General features: G+C 38.7%; 1 protein-coding gene across 2 annotated transcripts in view; it reads left to right on the plus strand.

Annotated features, from left to right (window-relative positions):
• LOC103059068 (neuronal acetylcholine receptor subunit alpha-7-like) overlaps positions 1-19,411 on the plus strand; it is an 84,050-nt gene that overhangs the window by 47,959 nt on the left and 16,680 nt on the right. The window contains exons 6-8 of one of the 2 annotated variants that reach the window (XM_007424954.3): positions 2,467-2,634; positions 6,680-6,874; positions 7,526-7,612. In XM_007424954.3, the coding sequence (XP_007425016.1) occupies positions 2,467-2,634; positions 6,680-6,874; positions 7,526-7,612 (450 nt within the window). The remainder of the gene's footprint in view (positions 1-2,466; positions 2,635-6,679; positions 6,875-7,525; positions 7,613-19,411) is intronic. The other variant, XM_088129790.1, reaches the window with a different exon arrangement.

Genomic DNA, 19,411 nt, shown 5'->3' on the forward strand with positions numbered 1-19,411 from the left:
AAACAGTGACCTATCAATTTTTACATTGAAGCAGGAGAACTGATACATCATGAGCAGTGATTTTGTCTTCCAGCCTTCTTCAACAATCTGTGGTTTCATATGATCTCAATTGGAACTGTTGCACGCGTGTTGGGAAGAGCTTTTATAGTATTCCCACCTTTCAACCGTCTGCCCATTTCTCACAGTGAGAGTTCCAGCTCCCCCACTACTGTTGGCTAACAGCCCTAGAATTCACAGATGCAAGTATTACCCAGGGACGGTTTTGCTCAGCTTCAAATTGCAGCTGAGGTCAGCTAGTCCTGCCACTTACTGATTTGTACAGATTTCAAGCTACTGGTGACAGTAGAGGCAGGAAAAAAAAATCATCTGCCACCATAGCATGTTCTCACACAGAAGAAAACTGCATCTGAACTGGAAGGCTAGTTCAATGGTCTTGTGCCCATACTGGAAATACTGTGCTGGCTTTTTGTAAAGAGACTGAAATTTGATTCCCTTCCCATCAAGAAGAAGGTTTTTTTGCCCTCTTGTTGAAGACGGAATGCATATTCCTGACTTCACTTCTGTACTGAGAGAAAAACTTCAACCATATCTTTCTTTATGACAAGTATTTTGGAGTATCTTATTGTTTTTTTCTTTCTGCTTTTATTTTTATCGGTGGAAGATGAAATAATTAACTGGCAAAGAATGTGTGATAAATATTAATTGCTGGTTAGACATGAAGTATTTATGCCACAGCAGACAGTCCTTTGGGAAAAACAGAATTAGAGAGAACATTTTATTGCAGAACAAGATGTTAAGAAGCTGATATAAATCCAAAGGGAAAATTTGGCTATTGTAGGGTGTTTTTTTTTTTTTAATGATAATTCAAAATTCTCATAGGTTCAAAATGAGCTTGTTTGTTATTTTGTTTAAAGGTTTATAAATGCAGTTCCAAACAGTTAAGTTGCTCTGCTCATTGTTAATCACTGAAAGCAAGTCTTCCACGGAAGTTTATTGAACAAGGATCTTGCTACATTTTTCAGAGGACGAAACTATTCAGAGTGTTGACAGATTTATGTACTTTAAACCAAGACATGCTCCAATTATATAAAGTGTTATGTAATGCAATTTAAATGCAAATGGAGTAAAGGCTATTTAATCCCACTGCCACAATGTACTGCTTACCTTTCTGCAGCCAAACTCTCCTAAGCAATTTTCTTTCAGTAGATTCACTTGCAGTACTGGATCTCAGCTAAGGGAAAAACCAGTGGCATTACTGGGCGTATTGCTAGAAAGTGAGCAATCCTGCATTGCTTGGATGCAATAACCCCTCATTGCTAGGAAGCAAGCAGCACTGTATTACTAGGTAGCAATGGTTCATACATGTTAGTTATCTTACTCTTAAAATGTTACATTCTTCAGTATATCTGGATTTAAAGGTACAGATCAACCTTTACCATTTTGCTGTCATGGACATTGTGAGAACTCTGTGTCAAATGTTATTTCACCTTTAAAAATAATAAAGGAATTTAAGGAACCAGTATTCAAATAGAACTCTGAATTTTATGCATTAATCCTTGGAAGCAGATAGTTCAGTTTCTTTTTTTAACCTCCGTGCCAGTTTGCATTTTGATAGTAGTCACCATGACAGATATTATTAAGTTCTGAGGTCAATAAGTGTGCAAGTAGCTTACAAGCATTGGTGATACTGAGAAAAGGACATGGGACCTTGCTGCCTTCCTGAATGACATATTATTCAGAGTCAGGAAAAACAGCATCTCTGGGAGCCCATAATTCCTCTAACATGGGAAGTCGGGTGATATTGAAAGACCAATCTAATACCACCAGACTTTCCAGATATGGAATGTAACAGATTGTTGTAGGAATTTTTCACTCTGACCTGCAGCACTTGAAAAATATTGGGTTATAGAGTCTTTGAAAATGGAGCAACATATAAACTAATACAATAAACAATTAACAAACTTAAAATTCCAAAGAGCTAAGCACCTTATAGGCTGTCCTCAAAAGAAAACAGGCTCTGTAAAAAGCCGCTCCGAAACAACCCAGTGTCCAGGGAACGCGAGGCACTGCAGTGAGAACATTAGTTTTGCAGTATGAATAACTTCCACAGCTAGCAATTCTGCTGTTTTTGCTGAGGTTGTAATGGGTAATATACAGTCCTCACATCAATAGATGCTACTGGGGGGAGAAGAACCTGAGATCTGCACACTGGAGGCAAAGCTCCTTTGAGTTTAAGTGATACTCTAGACATTTCTCCTGTTAGCTTTTACATTTGTTGCACCTTGAAAGAGTGTGGCCTAAGGTTCAAAATTACACATTTAATTTATTAGCAGATGAGTTTGGAACACACTTTAAAACCATCAGCCCCCTTTAATGCTTGATGTAAATATGTATAAATGGATATAAATGCAATTTCATCCCATTTCACTCTTGCCTTAAAAACCTTAATGTTTTCTTTCCTTGCAGGCATCTTGAAGAGCACATGTTATATTGATGTCCGCTGGTTTCCTTTTGATGTGCAGAAGTGCAATTTGAAATTTGGTTCATGGACACACAATGGCTGGCTGCTTGATCTGCAAATGCTTGAAGCTGATATTTCCAATTACATATCAAATGGTGAATGGGATTTAGTGGGTACGTTGGCTTTCTTAAAGAAGTTTAATTAATCCAAATCAAGATTTTCTAAAATCCTGTTCGTGAGGGACACTTCTTTTGTTTGACTTAAACTGCAGGTATGCTTCAGATTGGGAGTACCCTCCATGTGTGCCAGTTATATATCTGTTTCTGGGACACTACTCCAGCCATTCTTCAATGTGTTTCTGTATCAGGTGTGAGACAAGTGTTCCATCACTCATAAATCTGCCACCAAGGAATATCTTTCCCAGGATCAGCCAAAATGTCAGGAAATACTGAAAACACATTTAAGTTCTCTAGAACTCTACAGAAGGCTAGATATTAATCTGAACCAGTATTGATGAGAGAGAGAGGGAAAAAATCTAGCTTCGTCTTGGAGCTTTTCTTAAAATGCAAACTTTAGAGCTACAATCTCAACTGAGCTTTTTTTCTCTCCCACCTCCAGTTTTCTTAAACAGTTGCTACAGGGTTCTGGAGAACTTGAAGACTGTTTATAAATTTTGTAGCCATTTATTTAATATTTGTTATTTAACAATGTGTTTTGAGATTGTTCACCCCACTGATGGGGCTCCTGTTGCTATTTATCCACCGCTCTTGATATATAGGGCTAGCAAAATAATCTTCTCTTATAGATAGTGGGTTCAAAAGAGCTATAAAGGTTCTCCTAAGTTATATTGGCATACAAAACTATTTAAACTTAATGAAAGTAGATAATATGGACATAAGGAAACATTGCACCATTGCTATACAGATAGGGAAATAAAATTCCCAATACTGTAGAATGTTTTTGTTGGTTGGGTACACTTTAGACATTAGTCAAAATGTATGGCTTTATACATAATGGCTCTCCTCTACTCTGCCTCAAATCTTCAATATGAACCTGGGAGGTAAATGGCAAGCATTATTGAATAGGCAGAAATCCCCTAAACCACCTTCTGGTTGAGAGAATGGAATGAAGTAGGTCAAGTTTAGGATAAAGATAAAAGACTCCTTTAAATCAAGCTCAATTCCTGAAAATTTCATGACTGTGCCCTTGTAGTTTTCATGGAATCAGTTTGGAACTAGTTTTTCATTGTTTTCTCTTGGGATGTTTTTTCAACTTTCCAACCTCTCTGCAGCCAAGATATTTTCAGACTAGCTTACAACCATGGTACTACCTGGTCCTGATTTTGTTTAGCTTTTTCAGATTAGGCAAGATTAGATAGGATCCTGATTATATAAACCAAATTCCACTGGCTCATGGAATCAGAGGATATCAAGGAGTCAGTCCAACAGAGGAACATCAGGTTCTCCTGCTTCCTCCCAGAGAAAACAGCTTGATGCAGAGATAGGCCCCAAGGATGTTCCTCTGCACTGCCACACAATCTGACTGGCCATCCAGTTGGCTGACTGAGATTCTTTATCTCTTCCCCATCTGCCTGTCCAGCACTTGGGCTTTTCCTCCTTGGCAGGAACCTTCAGTCCTTTAACATATAGAATCAAACATAATATATTAACTCTGCTTTCCAATTATTATGGTGTAAATCAGGGATTAGGAAACTATAGTGCTTCAAATATTGCTGAACTACAACTCCCAGCATCCTTTGCTATTGGTTTGGATTCTGGCAGTTGTAGGTCAGTAAACCCTGAGAGAAACAAGTTCTCAATCCTCGCAAACTAAGAGTACTGGTTTCCTTTTTCACAGCTTTTATTTCTAAGGAAGGAGAAACAGTTACATAAGGGGCCCTTGCACTGATATTTCTGAGGTGTTTTGGTCAATAGTGGTAGTGTAATGGCCCCACTTGATTCATCTATTGTGGCTTCAGCTCAGAGCTACAATTTCAATCTTCCCTAATATCCATGCAAAGAAAAAAAAAACGCAACACCCTAAGAACTGAACCCCTAAGAACTGAAATTGCATATTTTATTTTGAAACATTTCTTCTGTCAGATTGTATAAAATGTTCAAAGGCTTGGAGGTGGGCCTGAGAAATATATGCTCTTCCTATAGCTGATCGACTGTGACAAGCAGTACATGGATGTGTGCTGCAAAAGTTATTTTCAGTGATAACAAAGTCCCAGAATTTATTCCCTGACTTATCAGGGCTGTTGCCCAGAGCCAGGACTGGATTTAGACATGGTGAGGCCCTAAGCTATGGGCTGTATTTGACAGGGGCTTACAGAGTGAACATGGCAAGAATGTAACCAGGATGCATAACAATCCCATGGTGGGATAGTGAAAGGCCTTCTTTGAACAGGAAGTGTGAATGCATGCTGGAAGAAGGCATAACTTAAAATTAGCAAGGGCCATGTGAGCCATATAGGAGCTTAATTTATGGAGACGTTCATATCTGAAATTATAATAAAATTATGTCAAATGAAAATCCGAAATGTTGAGAGGCTCCTTCAGACACTGAGATCTTAAGCTGTAGCTTGTTTAGTTTACGGCAAAATCTATCTCTGCCTGGGGGAAGGGAGAAAAATCTAATTTTCTCTCATTACGAGTGCCTGCATATTTATATTTATTTATTTATTCAATTTATATAGCCGCCCATCTCAGACCAGTGACTCGGGGCAGCTAACGATATATTTCTTGTTCCCATTGAAAGTTGGTATATGGGTGATTTTTCCAAAACCTGCAGAGCTTTTTGTAGTACAGTATGCATTTTTAGAAAAGGCTGACTGATAATGTCACATCTTTTTAAAATTAGGCTTTAGAACTTTCCCATGTTTGCCCTTTGCTTAATCCATAGTCTGGATGAAAATTAATAAAAATATGTGAAGAGGGATGCTGAAAGAACTACAAAAATCAGGGGTAGCATTGGATCTATACAAAGGCAACAACAAAGGAAATAATTTCTATCTGCTACCTATAAGTAGCTTGAGAACTACAACCCATCATGCTTTATCACTAAATATTATAATAACTGTTGATTACTACTTACAATTTGATAGATCGTTGGAAGAATGGTCAATTACATCCTACAGTTCTATAATGAAATTGATCAGAGGAGCAATGGATGCCATATTCTTAGACCAATTTTTAAGGAACATTGATTATTGTCATAATTCTTCACCAGATATGTTCAGGCTGCTTAATAGATTTATATGGATTTTTCAGTGTGTACAATCAAATGCCTTCAGAGTAAGATTAGTGCCATGAGAAAGCTAAATATCTATCCAAAGATGGTACTGTCACATTATTTCCTAGAATTTTACTGTGTTCACAGGAATTACTGAAAATGAATGGGACAGATGCCTTAAATAAACTTTGGCTCTCTGGATATACAGGTTCCCCACACTTTCCCTAAGAAGTAGTAAAAGGGTAAATTCATCAAAGTAATCAGGTATGGGGTACCTGATAATCTGCAGAATGAACAAAGTCTTGGGAAACAAAATTTTCACTTAGCTTCAGCTGAGGGAATTAATTGCTCTTGTGCTTTGACTTTGCTCTTAAAGAATCTGTTTTGATTGGTAAGGTATTATCAATCACTAATGGTTTTGCTAGGGTCTGTTGGGCATTTTTCCTATTCCTAAGCTGGGAATTGATTTAACACCTAAGATGTACATCTAAGGGAATGCAAGGGTAGATGTGGGGTATGAATAAACAGTTGGTAGGAAGGAAAGAATATGTATGAATTACATCTCTCATTTCTAAGTCATGGAGCACTACATGACTACAAACTATCTTCCAACCTTGAAGTTCTGTATTCAGGTTTGCTTCCTTAGCTCAGAACATGCTATTCATTCAGATATCATCAGGAACCATGGCTGATCTTTGCAAACCATGATTTGATATGCCATCTGAATTGATCTAACACATTAATGGAGGAGAAGGATGTAGGCCAGCCTTTCCCAACCTAGTGTCCTCAAGGTATATTAGACTTCAACTTTCACAATTGACAACCACCAAATTCAGTGCATCTGAAGAACATCAGACTGGGAAAGAAGGATGTAGGCCCTTGAGTGCCCTCAATTAGCAAGAATTATGACTGTTCAGCAATATTGAGAATGAGATTCTCTGCATATTTCTACTCTTGTTATATTTCCAAATTGGTTCTGTGCAGGTGTCCCAGGCAAAAGGAATGAGCTGTACTACGAGTGCTGCAAAGAGCCATATCCAGATGTGACTTACACTGTTACAATGCGTCGTCGCACCCTCTACTATGGGTTGAACTTATTGATTCCCTGCGTCCTTATATCAGGCTTAGCATTGCTTGTTTTCTTACTTCCAGCTGACTCTGGAGAGAAAATATCTTTGGGTAAGGACTAAGAGAATGCACAGTTTAAATATGCAGAAAAAGAGGTAGCAGCAAGAGTTGACAGTGTTTTAGGCTATATCTCTGCAAGGATGGTTTGTATTTTTGATTATGTAAAAGAAACAAAACTTCAATGTATGGATTAAGCCAAAACATAGGAGAGAACCATTTGGTGTTACTGTCTCCTAACGTTCTGATCTCGTACACATAGGGAACTATTTACGTTGATCATGCTCATATGTTCAGTCAGAAATGCTACACTCTAGAATTCTACCATCTTCATCTCAAGCTTGCCTTCTAGCTTTTTTTTTTTTTTTAATGTTACATGCAATGTGAAACTACATGGGGGAAGGGTCCACTATGAGACTGCTTCCCCTGCCAGTTGGCTTTCCTCAATTGGGGAAATGTGGATTCAAAAGAAGAAAGCAGAATAATTGGAGAAATCAGTTGTTACTCAGATTATATCAGATAGTAGTGCTTCCATAATGTGCAGAACACTTTTTTTATTTTACTCAACATACATTTCTCTTAATCCTAGACATATTCCCTATCTAATAAATGGAAGGTGCACATTACTAATTATCTTTAAAATGGAAAACTTTCATGACTTCAGTCCCTGCTTCACTTTTTGTCTCTTTCACGATTCTGTTGTAGGTATTACTGTTCTTCTGTCCTTGACGGTTTTTATGCTCCTTGTAGCAGAAATAATGCCTGCCACATCAGATTCAGTTCCCTTAATAGGTATGTTGATGGTGCACCACTTCTCATGATAAAAAATGAATCAGATTTAAAACTGCGTAAAATTTATCTGGATCAGGTTCCTGAGCAATTGATGGGAAAGTGAAGGTGAAAGAGAGGAGGTGGGAGTGGAGGTGAAAAAAATCATTTGTTATGTTTTTTTTTCCTTTCCCCAGACTGGAACACAAATTTATTTGCTTTTTAAAATTAGGTCATGGCTGTAGATAGCAACTTTTGTTGTCCTTTGGGAAAGGAAAAAACTGCTTCCAAGCAACTGAGCAGAGAAATTTGGAGGAAAAAGAGGTTTCTTCTGAGTTGTCAATGGGCCAAACTGAGAATTATAAACTCAGATAAATAAAATCAAGTTCTGGTGAGAATATAAATTCATTGGGGACCATTTTCATTCTTACAGTTGTTCCTAGCTTCGTCACAAAGTGCTTGGTCATCCTTGAAAAACTGCAACATGAAGTTGCAGATTAACAACAGATCATCTACTACAGATGGAGCCTTAAATTTGCATAAAGTCATTACAAGGATAAAATGTTCATGTGATGGCAACTTTTCAGTTCAGAGTAACTGAGTGATAAGTCATAAAATGATGCACATCTGTGAATGATTTATAGAGTATCATGCTCCCAACTACCAGAAATGTAGTCATCTCATAGCATGTTAGTAGAGGAAGATGCTAGGGATGGACCAAACTGTATTTTGTCCATCTCAGTTTTTAATGTAGTCAATGTTATCAATTTTTTTTTTTAAATCACAAGGGTTGACATTTCCTCATCCACTCACCTACCCACAACTTATCTGGATCTCCTCCAAATCTTAGAGTCCTTTTCCCACTAGGAACCTGAATGATTGAGGAACCCCGTGCTTTCCCTCTTTACCTTTCACCCAGAGAAGGTCCTTGAGCTCAATCTGGGCAGGCAAAAATAATAAAAACCAATGCCTGCTCTTTTTTGAGAGTGTGACCCCATATTCTCAATCCTATTCAGATGTGGGTTCCATAATGGTTCCATCTCATCCAAGAGCAGTGGCAAAGGTGTTCATAGAAGTCTCATGTAAGAATGACAAAATATATTATGCAATGCAGATTGTGTAGAAAAACTTAGCAGGTTTCAAATCAGCAGGGCTTCATCAAGCTAAATAGAGTAAGACAAGATTGAAAAGGGTCTGATTTTTAATCTCATGCCCCAAAATGTGGATTAGTCATGCAGAAAAGATCTTTTTAAAAGGTTGAGGGCCCAGTGAACAAACCAGATTTTTCAAGTTGTTTTTTGAGAGTTATTTTCCTGTCTTTAGACAAAGTATGCCTAAAAAGCCTCATTAATGCTTCAGATATTTTTTTTAATGCCTAAACAATTAGAGCATATCGAATGTATTTGAAATGCACCTTACAAAGTAGCCATCTAGGTCAAACTTACTTGGTACCTTTCATCTGCTCAGTGGATTTCATTTTCCCTGCTGAAATACCACAACAGAAGAATGATGACTTTCTGGAGACTCACTGCAGCACACAGGAAGACAAGTGGCTCAAAAAAGCACCACTGGTTATGCCAGTAAAGTGAATAAACTTTCCAGGTTGGGGACCAGTCCAATAAACTGAAACTTCCCTTCTATCTTCCTGAACAGAAATAGAAATTTCCAGCTCAGTTCTTACTACTCTTTATTGCAGGAAAAGCACCCTCTAACTCAGGGGCATAAATAGCCCTCTGAATTAAGCCACTGAATTTCAGCAAAGGTCAGATATTCCCTCAGAGATGTCTCCAAATGGCACTCTTCTTTTTTCTGATATAGTCATATGGTTTAAATCTTTATTCAAGTTCATAGCATAGAATTTTTGCATAAAGATGGCCCCATTCAAACCCAGTCCACTCCAATGAAAGGTTCTCAGAAAACAGTGCTAGGATGAACTGATGCCTGAGGACTGGGAGCTGCTCTTAGCTAGAGTTACCAATTCTGAGCCAAGCAGACCACTAGGGGGACCTGGTGCAAGCCAGTTGCAAGTGCCCCTTGGATTAGCCCAGCTTTTTCCACCTAGGAGACAAGGCATACAATTTGCCTGGTGTGTAGAGCTCAAGTGTTCTTTCATCCAGGATTGTTGTGGAATAATGAGCAAAATGTTGGTTTTTCACCTTGGTAAGAGAAAAAGGAGGTCCTTAAGCACTGATGAAGAGCAACCAGAAAGGAGGGAAGCTATGTCTATATTGGCCTTTTCTCCTGCAAATCAGGCATTCTGAAAGAAAGGACAGAGATAGTCAATTCTTGGCTGTGTCATTGGGTGAGAAAATAGATTCAGCATGGAGTATAATACTGATTTATTTATATTTCTGGAGTGTAGTTTATTTTGGAGAACATTACAGCCAAACTTAAAGGTATATTGAGGGGTCCTGGAAGAATGCTACTAGTGCTAAAATAGAACACCTGAGCCCCTTCTGAGCTCTGCTGTGAGATTAGAATACCAATTGTAAAGAAGCAAATTATCCCGAGAAACTTCGTGTCAGCTTCCTCTTAGCAGACGAGAAGTGTTATCACCCATAAGGTAGCAAAGTTCTATATAGAATGTGCACAGACAATTGACTACTGCACATGACTTACATCCTGATTCACTTACCTTATGGCTGTGCAGACGGTTTGTTGGTTTGTTTTCTATCTTTGCTGTACTTAATTTATATATGTTGTTTTATTTGGTCACTGACCAAAATACATATTATCTAATCATAAAGAAGAAGACCATCACTGCTTTTGCCTAAGGTTTGATATCAGTGTTTCTGAAACTTGGCAACTAGCAATTATGTGAACTTCAACTCCTGAATTCCCCAGCATGACAGTGTCTGAATTTTCTGTCAGGTAGTGTTTTTCTCTTGTTTTTGTTTTTTTATGAAGAGGCTGCAGAATATTTTTATTGCACTGAGCATTTGGCTAAGGTCTGTTGTATGGCTAATTCTACTAAAATGATCTGTTCAGACAAATTTGTTGTTTTAAATTTAAATGCTGGCATATATATATATATGAATGAATGAATGAATGAATGAATGAATGAATGAATGAATGAATGAATGATATTATGAGGTGATGAAAGAATATTTTAAATAGTTAAATTTGAAAAAAAAGCACAGTGGAGAAAATTAAAATCAACAGGATGGAGACAGTAAAAGGAATAGTGTATTAAATCTTTAGTCAAATTATTTGAACCTCTGCATATGCATGTAAGTAATCAAGAAACAATGCGGGATTTGTAAAAAATAAAACATCTTTAAAGAAAAACAAAACAATTAGATATAGAAGGCTCCTTTACTTAAACTGGCCTATTACAACTGGGAGTCATGTGTAATCTGTGCCAAAAACAAAGCCATAGAGACTGGCTGCATTTATTAGCTCTACCATTCCTGCTGACTACTAGTGGAGCGCAGCCCTTGAAGAAATCCTTGGACTCGGTTTATAAAGGCATCCTGCCAGATTGCATGCTAAAATTCCTTAATATTGCCCTGTTTTCCTTGCCCTTAGGAGAAGAAAGTTCCAAGGCAGTTTTCCAGAGCTGTATTCCTTGTGAACAGACAAGGAGGCAGTGTGTGTGCTAGAATCTTGTGATCATTTTGTGATGTAATGTTGCTTATAGTTATACAGTTCAGCAGGGGCTGGTATAGTAAAGGATCTGCTTTGCCTGTGGAAGAGTCAAAGATTAGTCCCTGAAGGGCTGAGATACTCTTTCCTGAAATCTTGTAAGTCAGTGTTAGATGGATGAAGCAGTTGAGTTAAATAGACTGACCAGTTAAATGGACTGACCAGTTATCTTGCTTAAACAAAGGGTTTTTCCAGAGGAATACACAAGCAAGACTGTAGATTGAAATAACCCCCCTCCTGATCGTATGGGGCTGTGTCTGACTACATGATATCCCACGTCCTCCAATGTTCCAAGCAGTAAATGCCTGTGTAATGCCTGTGTTTCTCCATTGGTGCTTATTGGGCTTCTATAAGTGGTCTGAGGAAATGCCCACTCAGCAGCTGAGCATTGGGCAGCTGACAGTTCTCTGCACTTAACTATTGGCCAGGAAGGGCATCCTCTGCTTGACTGCTCATTCTCTGCAAGCTCTGTACTACAGCTAGTAAAGCATGCCATTGCACATACAGCATCCTGAGGTTCTTGCTCAGATCAATCCTGGTTGTGTTTTAAAGTGCAAACAGAAGAATTGGAAAAGAGAAAAGCTAGTCATTTGGATTGAACCTGTGACAGTTTCTAGTGATCCTATACTTTTGTCCTCCCCTTTACAAGCAAAACCACAAATATTCCACACTCAAGGAAGACTAGGTGAAATTGGATGTAATTTAATACATGAGTTGGATGAGCAATACGATCAGGCAATCTATGAACATAGTGATATTTTTCAACTTCGCCTGAAATGTCAAAGCAACATTAATAGTTTCAGCTCAGTTCAACTTCTTTCTGGTACAGTAGTATCATCCAATGTGCTTTTTGCATATTTTTCCCAGTGCCTTTCAGGAGGGACTGAGGACAAACTCCCCTCAGCTTCAGAATAGCCATTTTACATCATTTCTTGCACTGTGGCCTCCTTCAGTCCCTCAGGGACTTTTTGTACTCATGAGCAGACCTGTACAGGGCTGAGTTCTAGAGCTGGACATGTCTTCAGCAAAAGATGTTCCATGAATGGTCCTGTCTAGAGGCAAAGGAAGGCCGATCTGTTTCTTGCTGTATTTACGGTCTTCTGCTCTGATACTTGTTTCGTGGCCACTGAAACCTCTGTCTCTTCCATTTCCTTTGCCTCTTTGATTCTCTTTTTGCAAGAAAAGTGTTAAGCTAGGAAGATAACTCTTTTTCCAGTCTCTTGATTTTCTGTGTCATCCTAACTTTGTCTTCAGGCTAAATAACAGTCTCCCCCTTAGTTTATGTGGAGACTATTTTATGTTTGTATTGAGAAACATTCAATCATAAGACTTCTTGCCTGAGTTCTGTACTGGTACACCTTTACCACTTTGATGGGACCAGAAAGAACTACCAAAGCTCCTTTGGAAGCATATTTTAGGAAAATATGTATTTGCTCCATTTGCCTTTCCTGGAAAGAGACCATAGGATGAACTCATACAATAGTATCCCCAAGCAGCTATGCTTTTTCCCTTGCTTTTTTAAGTCACAGAAATCAGATGGACTTTGTCTTCTCTCTCTCTTTACTCTCCTCTCCCCTCTCTACCAACCAAGCAGAAATGGCACTATTGATGAATTTACAAGGGCATGGCAACATGCATAGATGTTTCTGAGATATTTGCATGACTCTGTAGGCTTCATTAGCAAACATGGTTCTTTGTATGATATTATCTTTGCCTAATGGGCTTCTGATTGAAAATTTGATAAAGAGGAAGAAAACAAGAAAGGAGAAGGAAGAGGAAGCAGGGGACAGTACTATTTTAGTTATACTTACTTAGGTATAAGTCAGTGCTTTTCTACTTGGGGTGTAATACTCTCCTCTACTCACCCAAAAAACATAGGATGACCGCACAAAGAAGCAGATTCAAAATAAATTATTCTTTTCTATAAAAAGAAGGTGGCCTTTAGCAGGCAGGCCTTCATTTGTACCTCACTTCTACTCTACAGTAACAGACTTTAAAATGTTCGGTTGTCATTCTTCCTGCCCAAGGCAGGCTGAAGACAGCAAATCTCAGCATCCTTACCCAATTCCATTCTCAAGATCATCCAAAAGCAGCTACACTTACCAAAAAGAAAAAGAAAAATGGATACCTCTGTTTTAATATAAGAACCTTTCGTTCTGCTTAGTGCCAGCATTTCTTTACTTCTGCATCATCATCATCAACAACAATGAACCAGGTTCCTTGGAATAATACTTGTGAATTGAATATGGTGGCCGATAGGGAACCCTAATATAATAAGGTTGTCTTCAAGTGCTGTGGGGAAAAAACCCTTTTTAAAAATGTCCTCATTACTGCTTGAAAAAATCCATTTTTCATCACGGAGATGAAGTTTAATCAAAGAAAAAGATATTTTCCTATATTCTTTTAAAAGTGTATGAGCACTCTTTCAAGCAGGAATATTAAGTTCAGGGAACTTAGGGACATGGGATTCAACTATGACTGATCTACAATTTCCCAGCAATCTCATCTTTGGCTAGCTGTCTGGGATTCCTGGAAAGTGTAATTCAGCAACATCTGGAGAACTACAACGGTTCTGTTCCTGAGATAGTTGCTCTTGCAGAAGTGAATACTTTCATTTACTGCAAAAAATTCAGAATGTATTAGGGTAATTTTATCCCTACAAACATCTTAGATTAGGATACTGAAATATACATATGTCTTGAAAGATATAGATGCATCCATAAAATTAGGCTTTAAGGTATAGGAACAGTTGTTTATTTGATTATGAAATGCAACGTATCCATGATTTTTAATGGAAAATATTCATCCTCCAAATAGAAAACTACATTGCTGAATGTTTTCTAGTTGAGATGGAAAAAACAATGCTGAAATTCTATGTTGACCAACTAAGGTACTTTATTAAACACTAATGAGAACTCTTCTTCCTGACTCTGGGTTCATTCTATGTTAGTCAAATTTTATCCTACCTAAAAACTGAATTGGTACTCTCTATCCTGCAAGTACAAAGGCTTTGCAAATTTGGACTTCTTGACAACAATTTAATATCATCCCCCCCCCCAATATTACTTTATTACAGCAGTGAAACAAATCCCTCTAGAAAGTATACATATCACTCAATGGGTGAATGGGGTGAATTGCCCAGAATGTGTCCTGAATAGCTCTCACTCTCAGCTATACCCCTAACAGAGAAGAGAGATCAGCATGCTTTATGCTGCACAAGATCCCACCCACATTCTTCTTGCTTACAATTACTACTTAGAAGACATGATTGCCCATCTGATGCATATGTGATAGCCATTCATTACTTGTGCTGGAGATGTAAATAATTTGCCTCCAATCAGCCATTTCCCCTCTCCCAGTGTTGAGATTTAGATTGACTTTATGTGAGCTTTCAATCCTAAATGACACATACATAACCACTAGCTAATTTGTGTGACAATAACTTCCAGACTTCATTCCCAACCAGCTTGTGTAATATCTTGCAGGATAAAGAAATTGGAATATCTTGAAGGTTTCTATATTCTTGTAACCTGTCAGTTGTCTTAATGAAAACATTGCCCTAAAATGACCAGCATAGATTACTTGGCCAATAGAGAGAATTCCCTCTTCACTCTCCTATCACATTTCTTTCTGTTAGTTGTTTTAGTCCTTGTAATATTTGAATTCAAATGGTTTCCCTATTTTCTTTCCAATTGCCAAGCAAGATTTGGAAAGTAAAGGTCTTCTCCTCATCCTCCTTCTTGACAAGTCTTCTACAGCTTTTGATTATCTCTTTTGGTGAAGGTTACATGTTTAAACTGAAAAGTACAGTCCTTGTGAAACCTGGGTTCACTAAGTGCTCTCAGCAGGGATGTTTTTGTGCCTTAAAGAACACTGTGTTTTTGTGTTCTAATTTACTGAAAGATGAGCACCCTCCTGCATGGGAAAAGTAGCCTCCAAAACCTCCAGCTTCCTCACCTTATGAACAGAGGATTGCCAAGTCCCACTCATATATGTGTATGCATGTAGTTATGTGTGTATATACATCTGCCAGAAGCCCACTCCTCAAAAAAGAGGAAGGGCAGGGCAGGGTAGGCCCAGGAGACAGAATTAACATTACTTGAATTATTAATTAAAATTGTCTATTCAAAAAGTTCTCTATTTGTACAATTAATTGATTCTCACCTGCATATTAGTCATTCTCACACAAACACAGTATCTGTATGTGTACAGACATACACACACACATACACATACACGCTTCTAGTGGAAACATTAAAGAAGAAAGAGAAAAAACAAGGTGGAGATAGATAGGGTAAAACAAAGAGGTAGCTGCTTTAAAATACTTGTAACTGTCTCACATATAACCTGCCTCTGCATGACCACCCTGTCTTCCCCTCCCCTATTCCTCCTTGACTCATCCCAAACAAACTCCTACCTCAGTTTAGCCATTACATGCATCTGATGAAGTAAACTGTAATTCAGTAAAATGTGTTAGTCTGAAAAAGCCTTACCAGACTTGTTCTGAATTTTGGCTGTGCTGTGTGACTCTTTTGTGAAGGCTAGTATATTCCCCTGAGGGCCAAAAATTATAGTCTTTCGTTTTGTACAAAAGCCTGTGACAGAACGCTCCCCGAGGAGTTACTATGACATATGTTGAGGCTAATTAATAATCTTTGCTTTCCTTTTAAACTTCATTGCATTTGTTCTTCCTTCATCTTTCCTACAGCATGTATGCCTGTCCAAAGACTGAGTAACCTGTGTCCGTGTGCATATTTCTCTGTGTGAGAGAGAAAATGCAAGAATAGATTTATGAAGGCTATAATCACCATTGCAGTTCTTCCATTTTAAACTATGAAAAGAGACAGTGAGTCAGGCACTGTTTTATGGGCAGACAGATTGAGAACCTAACTTGTAAATCACAGGCTGGCTGCCAGATCCTACAGTTCACTTTGAAAAAAATGCCAAGATGTGAGCAGCTTACTGCCTTCATCAAGTCCCATAGGCTGATGGAAATCCAGTTCCTTGACTGGGCGTATTGCTGTGATGTGTGTTCCTACGCTTTCCAGTGTGTGGCTGCAGGGCCTGAAATAGAGCAAGGAATTGAAAGAGACTTCTAGCTTAAACTCAAATGCTTAGGCAGCAAGAGGAAAAATAAAAGGTGTGAGAGATGATGATCCTAACGAACTAAGGCAGGTGGCTGTAACACTTAGAAACAGGCCACTAAAACTGGCAAGGCATGACGTGGAATTAGAAAGGAAGTGGCAGATGTTCTAAGCATACCAGTGAGTTGGAAAAACTGGTTTTAATTCAGAAGGTAACAAACGTACATGTTGCATTTAAGGCATGATTGCCTTTTTAAAATTGCTCTCCCTTCTTGCCTTCTCTCTCTCTCCTCCACTGAACGACTGGCTCATGTCAGTACAGAAGAACTAGCAAAGTGTGTTTGGGCTTTATAGGAGCTATTCAATTTCAATTCTAGCTGTTGTGCGTACAACAGAAAGGCCAGACTTACAAGTGAAAGCCTCTGTACAGATGAAGATGATCAGGGCTGGACAATTGAATGTTGCAACATAGTCCATGAAAACAGTGGAAGTCTCCTGAGCAGAATAACACATATAATCACAATAATCAGTAGTGCAGGTAGATAATATTAGGCTGCAGATATAATGGTCATTCTGGAGCCTCTCTTCACATAATAATGTAGTTTGAAATCTGGTGTAGAGACCAGTGCACAATTCCATTGCAGAGGAATAGGCTGGCTTTAGGAAAACCTGATCCACCATTGATCAGTGCCTTGTACTCCATCTTGAATTCCTCCTGCAACACAACTTCCCTCTATGCCACTTTCATAACTTCAAAGCGGCATTTAATTCTATATCGCAAACTAAATTATGGGAGAAGTTGGAGGCCTGCTCAGTTGACCAGTGTCTACATTTAATATGTATGGTACATGAAGGCACATCATTCAAAATAAGATGTAACACGCCCCCCCCCCTCCGGCTCTCTCATCAGTGCCATTGAAACTGAGAAAGGCATCAAGCAAGGCTACATATTGGCCCCATTCTTATTCAATTTTTATGGTGGGCCAACTCCACAACATGAATTTTCACTCCCATAAACTTGCTAGAAGATGCAGATGATGCAGCAATATTTTCAAGAATGCTTTCAAGAGAGCACTGAGGACACTAGTACAGTCCTGCAAGGAAGACTAACTGGAACTCAGCTATCAGAAAACTGAAGTCATGGCATTTGCCAAAAGGCCCAAGAGCAATTCCTGAAGCATAAAGGGCCACAAGACTAAGCAGGTCTTCTGTTTTACATACCTGGGGGTATTTTGCCAGCAGTAGGAAGGCTCATGGAGATTACATTGCTGAAAATACACAGAGGAGTTCATCTGCCATCCTTAAATACCTTAGGACAATAGGTGGCCACTACATACCCACAACCTTCAAATAATTTCAAGCCAGACCATTAAGACAATTACTCTGTGGTGCTCAGCTAGGCCCCTTCTCTAATTTTGCACCACTAGAGCTTGTAGAATCAAAATTTCTAACAGCAGCCCTTCAAATCCCTAACTGTGTCTCTAATGCCACTTTGCGACTGAAGTAGGGCTAATGAAAGTAGAGGCTAGAGTGTGGGTAACCATACTTAACTATTTCTCCCCCTTGGTCTTGCCTTATTAACTGTGAGTGATAACTTTCAGTCCACATGGAAACAGGCAGTGGCAACTAAAATCTCATCCTTGGGCTTCTCTCCGGGTCTTCTACTCAGCATGGGATATGATCATTTATTAAACAGTGTGTAACCGAGCGCCAGTCAAATCTAGCCAGGACCCCAAACTTTATTGCCACTAAATCCATCAGGTACTCTTCCTCCCCCATGGCATACCGAATTAAAATCAAAGTATCTCCACAAAGAAGGGCCTTTGGCATGATGTCATGCACCCCCCTCAGCTGTCCTTGAAGGCCAGAACAGGAAGATCCCTGCTTGGAGAGTTCATGCCCCTGTGATTCTGTACACAGAAAAACAACACAGTATGTGCTTCTCCAGTGCCTGTACTACAAAGACATTTTCACTGGTTTCACCTTACCGTTACTACAGAAATACCCAGGGCACACAGGAAAATTTTACACCACCCTGTTGCTTTCAGGTACCAACCCTGCTACAACATACAATGTTCCCAGGCTTAACTTTACAAATTAGATAAATGAGATCTAATGAATGGCTAGTTTGCCATATTAGGGTGCTTTGTAACTTGATAAATATAAGTAGTCTTCCTCATATAAACTTTTTACTCCCCTATGCCCATCTAAATCTCTTACCCTTTCTTTTAGATCCTCATTTTTTACATATACTTTTTAACGTACATATTTTTATGTCTTCTAGCTTTTTATAATTATTCTCTCTCTCTCTCTCTCTCTCTCTCTCTATATATATATATATACTGTATTTATATATATATATAACCTTTATGCTTCTTTTTAATGGTGGTACCCCACCCCCTTGTGCTGATCTATGACCATAATAAAGTTTTGATTTAATTTGAAGTCCAAATTAATTTATTTCAGCAGCCAAGGTGAAAGACAAGCTTAAAGCCAACCTATCTACACAGACATATGTAAATTACAATATACATTTAATCAATATAGCAAATAATTTGATTGCATTATAGTAGATGTGTGTCAATGAGGTCAGGAGAGAGAGGGGCAATGGGGTGAATATAGTGGCTTTCTTGAGTTAAACAAAGGGCTTCAGGAACGCCTGGTTGAGATGTCACCTCCTGTGTGTATTATCAAATGTCCTTGCTTTCCAGGTCTTTCCTTATCTGAATCAGCATCCCGTTGTGTTTTATGGCTGAACTAGCCATTCATTTTTCTTTGAGAAAGTGCATAAAGGGAGGGGCTGTCTTTAGAAGGGGGTGATTTACTTACCTGGAGATGGAATGCTAGTTGGCCTTCAATCCATGCAATGAGATGAGTTCGTTCATTGAGGGACCTCAGTGTCCATATCAGAATGCAAACTGGCCATCCTTAGAGCAGCCGGCCTGTGTAGCAATACACGCAACCTGCTTCATGGATACCCCTGTATCTCAGACTCAGAATGAAGGCCTCCACTGTACTCTAATCTAACCCAAGGGGAGGGGGGGATTTGTTTTAAGTGGGAAATTAGATTTAGGATGTGCATACTTTTAATTAG

Source organism: Python bivittatus, unplaced genomic scaffold, assembly GCF_059951505.1.
Source record: "Python bivittatus isolate LINGU-HERP-01145 unplaced genomic scaffold, Pbiv_v1 ctg000850_np1212, whole genome shotgun sequence".
Classification (NCBI taxonomy): Eukaryota; Metazoa; Chordata; class Lepidosauria; order Squamata; family Pythonidae; genus Python; species Python bivittatus.